The sequence below is a fragment of the Panulirus ornatus genome, chromosome 33, assembly GCF_036320965.1.
Source record: "Panulirus ornatus isolate Po-2019 chromosome 33, ASM3632096v1, whole genome shotgun sequence".
Classification (NCBI taxonomy): Eukaryota; Metazoa; Arthropoda; class Malacostraca; order Decapoda; family Palinuridae; genus Panulirus; species Panulirus ornatus.
Window position 1 is genome coordinate 20,674,935 of NC_092256.1, and position 13,369 is coordinate 20,688,303.

The following is a 13,369-nucleotide window of genomic DNA, read 5'->3' on the forward strand; positions in this document are numbered from 1 at the left end:
TTCCATCCCTGTCCCTGCTACCGATTGTATCGCAGAATTGAATTCCTTGGAAGAGGGGTCTCCTATTAACACCAGAAGCCTACCGTAATGATATATGAATATATCTGTGGTAGAGGACTAACTATTTGAACTTGTATTGCGAGATGATAAAACTTTCTAGACTCAGGAGGAAGGGACGAAATCTGAAGCTGTTGCTGTATACTGATGATTACGCAGACTGTGCGTAGACACAGAGGAACGCACAGACCTGGGATAGTATGAATGGCTCAGTACCGGACAGACGGTGAAAATGGATTGAATCAAAATTTGTAGGTATCAGAATCCACCCAGATAGCTGTACCTGAGAGATTTGGGGAAAATGGATGTGACGAATTAAAATGAAATGGGGAAAATGAAAGGTAAATATGAAGACGGAAAACGTAACGAAAATAGTTTCGTAGGGTAAGCTTGAGTCATTCCCCGTCCGAGAGTCAAAATGTGAGGAGGTCATGTGGTCTTTAACGTAGGATGATTCCTTAGACTATCTCAATTCACCTTGATTCATATTAGATATACTGCCTCTTAAAACTACAAAAAAAGGTAACTCCATTTCTAATGGATATGTCGTGATGGTTTGTTTAGCTCGCTCACTGTACGGGCAAGCTGCGTCGTCCCCACATAGACTCGTCTGTGAGCGTCACGGTCGTCCGTCTGCACAGATATAACCCTAATGTTTGACGTCCACTTCTGCGGTTAGTGCTGTTGTCTTGCACATCACTGCCACCATTTATAATACCTCTGTGGTGGCAGGGGTTACGCTAGGATAGGTTAGGCTACGATGGCACAGGAGGTGCAATGGAAGTCGGTAGGGAACATATTCGGCGTGATACGCTTCTAACGTAATGTGATCCAAGCGAAACGAACGATTCTATTTTTTTCTATAAAATCCGATGTCGATTCCCCTTACTATATGAGAAATATCTCCCTAGGTTACCGTCAAATCATCTTCATATATTGAATTATACCGCGACTAGGGTGAGTCTTAACTAACCGACGTACAATATTTTACTTTTACTTCCTTGAGCACGAAGGTATTATGGCATGATACCTGACCTGACTGAAGGGTCAGGTTAAAGTTTGATCATCCAACACAAATGTCATACGGCTGTACTCCAGGCTTTGTGTCATACGTCATTATACTTACTGACTCAGTTCTATTGGCACTAACGATCCTTCAGTCCATGATATTCAAAAGTTTGCAAATCTGATTGCAGTACTAAGTTGATATATCCATAAGGGGATATCAAACCACTATAATATACAGCTGTTCAATGATTTCGTTACATCTCTTTGCGTAGTTGTTAAGTCAATATCATAATGATACATATTTTTAGAAACAAGTAAAATAGTAAATATGGCATAATTTAGGTGAAAAATACCTTGATTAGTCACTAATTCCTATTGTTTTCTCCATTGGCTCCGATACGGCTCAGTTTTACGATATCAGGCATACCCTTGTATACCACATCGTTCCAATTTGCTCTGTCCCGTGCACGCCTTTCACCTTCCTGCATGTTCAGGCCCCGACCACTCAAGAACTTTTTCATTCAATCCTTCCATCTCCAGTTCAGTATGCCCCTTTCTCCTTGTTCCCTCCACTTCTGACACACATGTCATTTTTGTCAACATTTCACTATATCTCTCCATATGTCCAAACCAGTTTAGCACACCCTTTTCAACCCTCTCTTTTTATTACCACCCCTCTCTCTCTCTCTCTCTCTCTCTCTCTCTCTCTCTCTCTCTCTCTCTCTCTCTCTCTCTCTCTCTCTCTCTATCTATCTATCTATCTATCTGTCTATCTATCTATATCTCTTATTGATTGATCAAACCACTTCACACCATGTATTGTCCTCAAAGATTTCATTTCCAACACATTGACCCTGCTCTGCACATCCTCAGTTGATATATATATATATATATATATATATATATATATATATATATATATATATATATATATATATATATATATATATATATATTCAAGAAATGAGCATTATCAACGAAAGAAGTTATTGAAATACAGACGACGTGTACCGTGTACCGTAGCATTTTAAACCAGATTTTCAGAAGAGAGAAAGTAACGTAAATATGGATTGATATTAGAGTCTGACGCCTTATTATGTATATTGTCATAAACTATTGATTTTTATACATGCTTTGATACTAGTAGTGATAAATGAATTACAAAAGAGGATAGTGTCTCATCTTCATAAGCCGGAATTATTGTCTAATACGACCATAACAACAACAACAACGGCGGCTGACCACGGAAGGGTTCTACTTATAAAGATTTCTCTCTGGACATATTGTTTAAGACGTCTGTAAGCTCATATGCTTCACACCTACTTCCATCATAGTCATTAACATTTAAAGGTATGTCTATAGTGAATTTTGGACGCTTGCCTCTATTTATACATCAACGATAAAAAGATACCTCTGAAATTAAGCTGACATCTAATAGAAAAAGCATCGGATACAGGTTTAGACAGTCAGGTTCTAATCTAGAAAAGGAGAAATATAACAGCTGGGAATCACTTGAGATATCTTTCCAGAAGGACTGTAATCCAAGAGGAGAAAATAATTGAGAGTGTCAATGACAATTCAAAGAAGTTTTGGATGTATGCTGAGTAAAGACATCAGTTCTAAAAGTATCAATGAATTAACAAAAGAGCAGGGACTTTCAGTATATGATAATATGGCATTTAGCTGAGTTTAATACCTCAAGTTGTTTGGTTAGCACTAGATGGTAGTGTATTGTATTGAAGAATTCAAAGATGTGCGTGCCTATTCTTGACACAGGGATGCTGTAGAAAAGAGGACAATTCCCCATTGCCAGATGAAATCAGTAAGAGCATATTGAGGGCACTAACATTACAGTGATCTGAGTCAAAACTGACAGATATATAACATGAGAAAAGTCTAAGAACTCTGAATTTGCCAAGTCTTTCCTTTGGCTGAATCAAAGAAAATATGATAACACTTTCAAGATTCAAATGAAAATTACAACTGCAATGCTAATCCTGTGCTTGAAATATGAGATTAAACAATTAGTAGAGGCTATGATGAAAAGCTGTGTAAGACAAGATTCAGACATAGTATCGAGAAGTATTCATTTAACCATCATGCATTAGATATTTGGAACTGTTTATGAGAATCTGATAATTTGAAGATATTCAAAAAGACTTTATTACAAATTTCGGGATGACTTGTGTTTTAACTTCAGTCATTTAGTTTATCAGGCTAACTGTACCTACCCAGAGTGATAACATTTAGAAAGAATGTCATTACATTGATGACATTTAGAAAGAATGTTATTCAGTTGATAAAACATAGAAAGAATATTGTTAAGTTGATGTAAAGATAGGTAGATCATTGAAAGTAGGGAATTCACACTGTTGTATCCATGGTGATCATGTGTCATGTGTTTATACATGATGTAACTTAAAATATACACAGCAAGTATGAGATCAACACAAAGTTAAAACTGATTATGATGCTTTAAAGGTGCTTTGGGTACTACTTTACAAGATTTGGAATCCATAATGTCCGGTAATCTTATAGGATTCAAGATGATAATTCATACTGAACATATTCATTTAAGGTATCATTTTACTTTAGGGTTGCCACAGATATACTTGATGGTTTGGTTTTTCTAAGATAGATGGCTTTGTATGAAATTTCCTTCAGAACTAAAATGTAGGCAGGACGTCCTCCCTCTACTCTTCCTCCTCATAGTTATCACTTTCCTGATTTGCAGGTCCAGAAGAATGGATGGTGAAGTGTTGATGGAAGTTCCCCAGAACTTGCAGATGCTTATTCGTCTGGTAGTTCGAGGATTTTACACCACTGAAGATATCCTCATTATTGACATGCTTGTGAGAAATTTCTGTAAGTTGTGCATTCAAGGTTTAGAGAGTTGATGAATACTGGGAGGTATTTTGATAAGCATAATACTACATTTGAGTTTTTTCTGTCTTCATAAATATATGTGTTTGGGTGTAAAAAATATCATAATGGTAAACAGTTCACTTAATTAGATACAGCCAGAAGTTGAAAATATACAGAAAAGGAATACGTATAAAATCAAGCAGGGATCGTTAGATTGACTGCGTCTATACAAATACAAAGATGGAAGTTGATACATATATCCATGAGTTTGATGATAAACATGAACATTTTTAATCAAGACTATGTTGGATTAAGTAACTACACAGTGGCTCTTCACTGATAACTCAAGAGTAACTTTGGATGGTCAGTTGACAGAAGATTAGAGTAAATTGTGTCATGTATAACCACTAATTTCAGGTATGAGTGAAGATGACTTGTGTGATCTCCTTAAGTTTGACCGTAAAATGCTAAGGCAGCGTATCAACACATTACGTGCAGATAAATTCATCCAAGCTAGAATGAAGATGGTCACATTAGAAGATAACAAGACACAGAAGGAACAGTATTACTTCATAAACTACAAGGTACATTATGTATGATTATTTTTTTTGCATCATGATGGATGAACTTCATCACTTGTATATAATCTTTCAGGTCCAGCACTTAGATCCAGTTAACCATGAACTTCCATGCCATCATGTGACTTGTTTGGGAGCATGAAATAATGACATTTTGATGGAAGCTTTAAGAAACGTGAGGAAATTTTTCAAAGGGTGATGAACAGCTGAAGCTTGGTAAATTGTTTGGTATATGTTGGTGGATAACTTATTAATGGTTACTCTTTTAGGAGATTCTGTAATTATTCAGTTCATATTTATTGAGTATCTGTGAGTAGGGAAAGCAGAATGAGATATATTCTGTGATTATTTCATCCTATAAAGAAGCTTTTTTATTCGCATAAGTGAGAAGCATTTTTGTCATATCCATGTCAAAGAATATCTTTTTTATATTTTTGGGTAACAATATTCTCTTTATACCTTTCAGAGCTTTGTGAATGTTGTTAAATACAAGTTGGATCATGTTCGAAAAAAGTTGGAGATGGAAGAACGTGACCAGACTAGCCGAGCATCATTTATATGTCATTATTGTCAACGGTCATATACAGATCTTGAGGTATGTAACCAAGATTTTTTGCATCCATTTTGGTTAGATTGGGTAATTGGTCTTTCTTAAGGAGTATATCTATGTTACCAACCTGAAAGTTGAATCAGGTGTCCAATTATTCATTTGTTTAAATCATGTGTCCACTATTATCTTGACTCATCCAAAACACTTGAAAAACGGTTTTGTTCCCTTCAATATGTGTGATACATCAATTTTGTGTCATACACCATTCTTTATTACTTTAAAAGTCTGTACTTCACTTTTAGAGTAAGGTTTCTTTAGATGGTGGAAAGTCATTTCCAGTAGTTTACACAATTAAAATTTTATTTAGAATTCATCTTTTTTTTTATCACCTGTTTCTTCAACTGAAGTGATTGGACTGATGAAGCATATCCCAGCTTAGAAGGTCTGATATATGATGTAGGTCATATTCCATGTTCTTAGATACAGTTTTGATGTTAACTAACAGATGATTTGTCCGCATTTCTGTTAATTAGTTGTTCCGGTGATAAGATGGGGATTATGACAGTCTATCAAGTCCCTATAATGTGTGGGTTACTGTAATTTGTAGCCTGTTCCTCATACATTATAGTGATAACTTGGTCTGTTTTATTTGTCTTGTCTTTATCATTTTGCATTGGATTTTACTAGGGTTGATTAGCTCTTTATCTGACCAAAGTCGAAGCTTATCCAGTTTTTGTTGTAGGTTATTGTAGTCCTGCTCATATTTCGTTCAGTTGATTGGACTAAGATTTATCAGCCATTTACCTGACCCAAGATTGAGCATATGTGTGTGTTATTGTAGGTTGTTGCAATCCTGTTCATTTCTTAATTTCCTTCATGACTTGAGACACTTATAGGTTAGAGTTAGCAGAAATACACTGTCACATCATCTTTTTTTTTATATATTTAGGATTACTTTTCCATTTTATAAATTCCTCAGTGATCTTCTTTGATTAGGCAAAATAGTCTCGATTTCTTTATATCATTTTCACATGTAAAGATGGTTTACAACCACATGATGGAGCTTTCATGGACTGATTTGAAACTAAGATGCTCCTTTCTGCCAGCATACTAACACTGATCTCTCATTTTGTTAGGCTGACCAGTTACTAGACATGATGACAGGTCAGTTATTATGCATCATTTGTAAGCAAGAAGTGCAAGAAGATATGTCAGGAATGCCTCGCCATGACACTCGTTTACTTTTGACGAGGTTCAATGAGCAGATGGAGCCTCTCTTCAATCTTCTGCGTGAAGTAAGCTGTTTATCTTGATCAGCTTAACCCATTACAGATATATACATGTTATGTAAAAATTTTACTTTATGGTGTAGATAGTAGCTTTTCAATGCACATTTTGGTAAAGAAACAAGGTGCTGTAAATTCTGTTTATATTTCATTGAAAGTACCATGCATTTGATCATTATCTTATCACCACTGTAATGCAAACTGAGCATAGATATCTAAGATTTTTGATAGCACTATGAGTACATCAGTAATTCAGATGATGCCATTTAATACTGTACTGTACTCTGTTCCAGGTTGAAAACATAAAATTGGCTGCCAAGTTCTCAGAACCACAACCCAAAGACTTTAGTGAACTTAAGAAGCCAGGGTAGGTGTAAATTTATTGTTTCATGCTGCAAGGTGGGGCAGCTCATTTGATTTCAAACCCTAACACATGTCTTGTTTTTCTTGTTCATTTTACAACTCCTTTCTTTTCCTGCATAGGCTTCTTGAATGAAATTATCCTATACATTAGTTTGAAATGTTGAAAACTCTTTATCCAATGTACTGAAGGTAGGTAGGTTGAGAGGTTGATAGATATATAGATAGCTTTTTCATTATACTTTTTTCCCCAGACAAATACGGCCAATAAAAGTACCAAACCAAGGAAATGATTCGTCCCGGGCTTGGTCTGGAGATGCTACCAAGAAATCTGGATTTCAGGTTTGCCAATATTATTTTTGCTAATACTTTTGTGCAGGTATAAAGCTAGCTTAGTTACTTACTGGAGCCTGAAATTAATAAAATAAAGGGAGAATTACATATAATTTAGGTGAGTGCAAGTGGATATACAGTAATTTAGGTGGGTGCAAGTGGATATACAGTGTATGAAACAGTAGAGAACTGTTAATACTGGAAGAGTTAAAAAGAGAATATTTAAAGATAGGTTTTTGTAAGACTCTCCTGGATATTGTGATGAATTCAGTTAGATTTAGACTAAAGACTGTGATAGAGAAAATTTACATTTCTATTTTATAAATCAATAGTCTTAAGGAACAATTTGTCATATATTCAGCCTTCATTTATCTATAGAAAACAAGCAGAGTGACTGAAGAGTATTTGGCATTACAGGTTGAAGGTTCTATTGATGTCAACATTAATGCTGATGGCACTGGAGAGGAAACAGTACAGGCAAAAGAGAAGCCTATCTGGTTGTCTGATGCCACATCACTTATCACAACAAATATTACGTCATCAGAGCCAACTAACCCTCAGGTAATTTGTACAAAATGTCAAATGCAGTAGTATATCATAGAACCTGTTACCCTACTGTTACCTTGGTGAAATTACTAATTTCTTCTAGTTTTTTCAGATATACTTATTTAACCTCTTTGGATGGAGGTTCTCTTTTCTACAATCATCATTTTGCTGATATGATAAATTTCTTTATATTATGTGAAGGCAATAGATTTTTTCTTTACTTTTACTCAGTAAATTTAAAGATGGTACATGGGATGGGAAAGGAGGGCTACCTTGTTGCTCAGCTTTTATTGTAGGTAAATTAAATGAGAAACTTGTATATGAATAAACCTGATACTTTATCAAAGCTTTTTGTACATGCTCAGTTATAACTCACTTTACAATTCTTTTTAGCTCCTTTTCTTATAAAGCTCAAATATGAACACTTTAGGTGTCACAAACATAACTGTTCAAGCCCTTCATATACCTTGACAAAATATGCTGGTTTTTATGGAAACTTCATGAACTGCTTTTTGGGCTCACGAATTTTGCTCAATATTTAGAATTTCAAAATGTTTTTGTATCCCACCACTATTAAGTGGATGTGGGACATTGTATTATCACCCCTGCAATTGTCTGCATGTAGACACAATCTTATAAGCATGATACAAGAATAGTACACAATAGCAACATCATACTTACACCATAAGTATGCCCCAGTGGAGATGATGAAGTGCCAAGATTTTAGGTCATGTGGCCTTTTTTTCAAGTGCTATTAATCATCAGTGCTTTGTGCCAAGTTCATATATAAGGTATATTTCATCTCCAGTATTAGTCTTTTCACTTTTTCAGCTTGATATGTGTTGAGCATTACTTAGGAACTTTAATTTCATTTATGTGAGCTTAATCAAGTATTGTGTTATTTTTGTTATGAAGGTGATGTATTTATATTGCCTTTATGCTGTAGCCTCAGGTTACATGGATGCTCCATTTTTTATATTAAGTATTGGTATAGTGTCCCAATTTTTTTTTTTGCTCATTAATTAGACTATAATTTCTTTTTTTTTTTTTTGCACAGAATGAGACTAAGACAGTACCTTCAGTCAATAACAACCAACTTCAGTCAGGCAATGGAGCAGACGATGTCTTAATGCTTCTTCAAGCACATGAACGCAAAGCCAAGAAAGGTGGTGGACGCAACTCTGACAGTGACTCTGATGAAAGTGGTGATGAGAATGTGAAAACAGCAGCAAATACCACTCCAGATACTGCATTTGGCCCTGAGTCAAGAGGTATGTGCTGTTCATACTTTCTTTGATGATTGTATTATGATATTTCTTTCTTTGCCACCCTTACAGATCCTCCTCAGACTATTTTGGTTCTCACATGGCTACATATCCTCTTGTATTGTGCTCAGACTCCTAATACTAACCTTCCACCCCTTATTGACTGTACATCATGTGATTTGAGTTATACATATACCTCAGGATGAATTTGGATGACTTCCTTTTTACTGTTTTGATGAAAGGCATAAAGAGAGAGTGAGAATTTTATATAGTAATGATGTCAGTTCATCATTTGCCAGTTCATTATTTGATTGATGATATGAATTTCTGTTTTACACTCATTATAAAGGATACAGCAAAGCTCTGTCCTGGTACTCTCATTTAGTTAACTTCATGAAATTTCATATTTCATAAGCCATTTCTTATGTGAAAAACAAGTATTCCAATTATGATTTATCATGATAGAATTTGATATCACAAATGAGAATAACATAATTCTTCATGTATCACTCACTAATTGAATTATTGTCTGAAGGTGGGGATGACATAATCGAGCTGATGGACTCTGATGATGATGATTCTGTCCCACAAGTGAGTGTGGCAGGGGAAAAGGTGGCAATCACGGAAGTAGACAATGCCCTTATTGCAAAGATGACCCAAGAAGAGAAGAATTCCTACATGCTTATTTATCAAGATTATATTGGCTCATTAGATGACTAAAGTCACTGCATTCCACTTTTCTTAATTTAGCTTATTTACTGTAGGTTATTACATAAGACCTCATGTGACTTGATATGTATACTGCAACCTTTTAATGGAGATTACAAGAATATGATTTTTTCCAAACAGAATTTAGCCTGTAAACAAAGGTAATGTGAAAGCTCCATTTTCTTTGGGAATAATAGCAATATCTCAGTAAAAATCTATAGTAAAACCCACCTTAAGGACAAGATCGCCTTTTGTGACTAACTGCTTGCCATTAGCTCCTCTATAGGAGGAGGCTGGTGTTATAAATTCATAGCTAGCTTATACATAAAAGAACAGAGCCTATGCCAGCAACTGCCTCTGACATGTTTCTTGGTTTTGCATTCTTATTCTTTCCTGTTTTTACTCATGAGAACTTCTTAGCAAACATAAGTATTCTTTTGCCAGTTCTTATTTTCTCTGTGTTTTCGAGACTACTGTTTGGGTTTCCTTCATTTTTTTAAAGGGCCCATGACATGATCTAGGTTTGTTTTCAAACTTTGGAGTTCTTTCCTTTTTGCATCTTAGGGCTTTAATCATGTGATTTTTTTTATTTAGGGTGCTTTCATCATAGAATTCATGATCAGGGTGTATTTTGTTTCTCTTGAATTGTATTTACCTTTTATTATTGGGTCACTGTTGTCTTGTGAGAGACTACTCCTCTTTATTAGCAAGACTACTCCTCTTTATTAGCAAAAGGAAAGGTTTGCTATCCAGTATCTGCTGGACTTTGGCAGTGCTGGACATGACAGTTAGTGAAGGCCAGTGAGCAAGCTTCTTGTTTTCCCTAGTTCCTCCTTTTTCCTTTATATTAACTATATTGTAGGTTGGACTTCTACAGGAATGAGTTGCTGTGTATGCTTGTTTGCTATATTTGTTGGCTTTGAATTTGTGATATGCAGCAACTCTTCTCTAGAGGAAACTGACAAGTGATGGTTGACACAAGTTGATCCTCATCTTAGGGGCAGATGGTGGGATATTTCTACATTATTCCTAGGGAGAGTAGGGTTCTCTTATTCCCATTGCCCACTAATTTTTCATGATTTCAAAACTCGTTTTCATAAGATTTCAACAGTATTTAAAATGTGATACATTTTATTCAAGTACCTTAGAAGACTGTCAGTATGATTAGTTCACAGCCCATGAGACAGAACTTCAAGTTAAACCTAAGGCAAGGTTTTTTGGGTATTTCCCATCACATCAGGACAGTTCCACCCCTAGACAATCCTCCATGTCATTTCCTTCCTAAGTCATTTTCCCCTGGACAGTTCCCACGTTGTGAATGAATATGGTAGATTAATAATGTGGTCAGGTTTGGTATGTTTTGAGAAAAAAAAAAAAGATAAGCACACTTGTGGTGATTAAAATGTATTAAATCAGAGAAACTTGAAGAATTGAAGTACCCTGCAAACACTTGTTCTGTCATTTAGTATACATATTTTTATGCTAGGTAGTGATTGTTTGGGGGTAAATATCATAGAACTATTTGCCATAGTGTGCCTAGGTCTGAAAACTTTTGTCTTGTCAAGTCCCTGAACCAGCTATACCCTTCCCTCCTGGTAGGTTACCTCCATAGGAAAGTGGAAATTGGCACAAGATGTTAACTTTTATTCCCATTTGTTTTCAGTATTGGTACCTGGGTAACCATGAGATAGGGCTTCATAATGACAGTATTAGTGTTCTCTCTAAACCCAAGAGATAAGTGGTTCAGTATTGTGATTAAGCTGATTTTAGAATTTAAACAATAAAAGAATGTTCTTTGGTAATTTTAAATGAAGAGCCTTACAAAAGGAGCTATGTATGTTGTTTACAGTGCCTTATCTCTACCTGCCTTCCACTTCATTTATGATGATGACTTTCAGTGAGTGTGATCTCTTACTGTGTTTCACGGTACACTGTTATAGGAAGCTTTATGCTTTAAATGCACTGCAGGCAGATTATAAGTTTTCTTTGATTTGACAGAATATTGGGTTTAAGGTGTTCATTGTACACCCTTCCCGCTCTGCATGGGAGATGTATTTGGAGGAAAGTCCATGAAAAGTTGACCCAGTTTTACATAGTAAAGGAGAGGAATTCTAGCCCCAACCCAAATCCATTAGGCACACTCCAGTTTCATAAATAGTGACTAAATATAGGCACTACACTCATACATATTATGTAAAATACGTGTCTTTTGTAAGGATTAGAGCTTGTAACCCAGTGCATAAGCCACAAATGGGTGGAGGGAGGTGGTGAGCCATTGTGGTGATAGAGGGAGCTGACAATCAGGTGTAGCTTTATGTTAGTTGTATATATTCTTATAACCAAAATAGATTTGAAAGTAAAACATACAAAATTTCATGATTTTCAGTTTTGGGCATGTGAAATATTTAAGATAAACATTGAAGTAGTTTGTTGGGCATGAATGTTGATGGGAGGCTCCAAGTTTAGTATATCATACAAGGTTTTGATGCGTGAGGCCATTGTTTGTCCCTGATCCTACCTCTATAATGTGGGAAAAGAAATAGGGTATAAAAAAATGTTTTTATAAGAATTGCAAGTGATAGTAATAGTGATCTATCAGAGGTTGGTATGTCCCTATCAGAGGAGGAATTAGGTAACTACTAATATCAGGGTTAGCTCCAAACCAGATTGGTTCTTGGTCAAGCAGGGAGGAACTGTCACTTAATTTTTGTAATTTTGCATAAGTTAATCCAACTGCCAGTCCCAGTGAGCTACAAAGTGTGTGTTTCCACAGCTTATCCATATTTGAATAGGGATTTGTGCTAAATTAGAAGGATGGTCTGTATTTCATTGCTGAGATAGGCAGGTGACTAAAGTATTTTATCACTAATGTAAGTTGGTTACAACTCCAAGTCCAAGTCTTTGTAAACTCAAAAATTCATGGTCATCAATATGTGAAAATAACTCAACTTTTGTATCAATTTCATTACTTGTATATCACGACTAAAATGATTATGAGCCTAAGTGTTTAACTGGATGCCACTGAGTAAATACCACATTGATTCTAATTCAATTTGAAAGAAATAAGATATGAATAGGATAATTGATTGAGGAGTTGTCAGAAAAGATAAAAGCACTGTAAAAAGTGACAAGTTTTTGTACCTTTTCATATCATTACGGAGAGTTATAGTTTCTCTCTACAAATTTGTCAGTTAGCTATTTTTTCTTGTACCCTTGAGAAATGCCCCCTTTTTCACTGGTAAGTCATGATGTATGCTATAGGGGTCTGTATAGTGAGGGTAAGAATAAGTGACAATAATGTAGAGATGTTAAAATGTTTGGGTGGAAAAATAAAGTTCACTTTTCATTTCTAGTTCCTTTCTCCATTGCTCCATGCTGATGGTCAGACTAAGAGCTTGTGTTAATCAAGCACATTTTTTGGTAAAAAGGCACATCCTAACGACAAATTGAATGATTTACTTTTACATGTGTGATGTACTAGCAAACCCACTATGCCTGAGCCATTCTAAAGCCAAACCATACTTGATTGCCTCTACTTCATTTTATGTGTTCACCATGTATCTTAGAATGTTTAGGGTGGACTGTGCCTCTCAATATTTAGAGACAAAAACCAAGTGTTGTAAAGTTTGTAGATATCCTTATTTTGTGCATACTACAAAACACATGCTGTAAAAAGCTGTCTCATCAAATACCTCTGTGTATTTTATTTGACATTTACAACTACTGATACGTATAATGTCCATCATAGGTGGTAAGAATATATCTGTGTCAACATTTTCATGAATCCGATGGTGTCTTTTGGCCAGATGGACA

At 35.5% G+C, this 13,369-nt stretch overlaps 1 protein-coding gene across 3 annotated transcripts in view; it reads left to right on the forward strand.

The window, feature by feature from the left end:
- Positions 1–12,902, forward strand: part of TfIIEalpha (transcription factor IIEalpha) — a 30,960-nt gene extending 18,058 nt beyond the window's left edge. Inside the window, exons 1-10 of one of the 3 annotated variants that reach the window (XM_071681833.1) lie at positions 713–731; positions 3,800–3,930; positions 4,348–4,514; positions 4,975–5,103; positions 6,195–6,353; positions 6,638–6,711; positions 6,959–7,046; positions 7,455–7,598; positions 8,641–8,854; positions 9,384–12,902. In XM_071681833.1, coding sequence (XP_071537934.1) covers positions 3,810–3,930; positions 4,348–4,514; positions 4,975–5,103; positions 6,195–6,353; positions 6,638–6,711; positions 6,959–7,046; positions 7,455–7,598; positions 8,641–8,854; positions 9,384–9,568 — 1,281 coding nt within the window. In that variant the 5' untranslated portion in view covers positions 713–731; positions 3,800–3,809 and the 3' untranslated portion in view covers positions 9,569–12,902. Of the gene's footprint in view, positions 1–712; positions 732–2,260; positions 2,416–3,799; positions 3,931–4,347; positions 4,515–4,974; positions 5,104–6,194; positions 6,354–6,637; positions 6,712–6,958; positions 7,047–7,454; positions 7,599–8,640; positions 8,855–9,383 lie in introns of those variants that run through there. The other 2 variants (XM_071681831.1, XM_071681832.1) reach the window with 2 other exon arrangements.
- Positions 12,903–13,369: the final 467 nt, after the last annotated feature.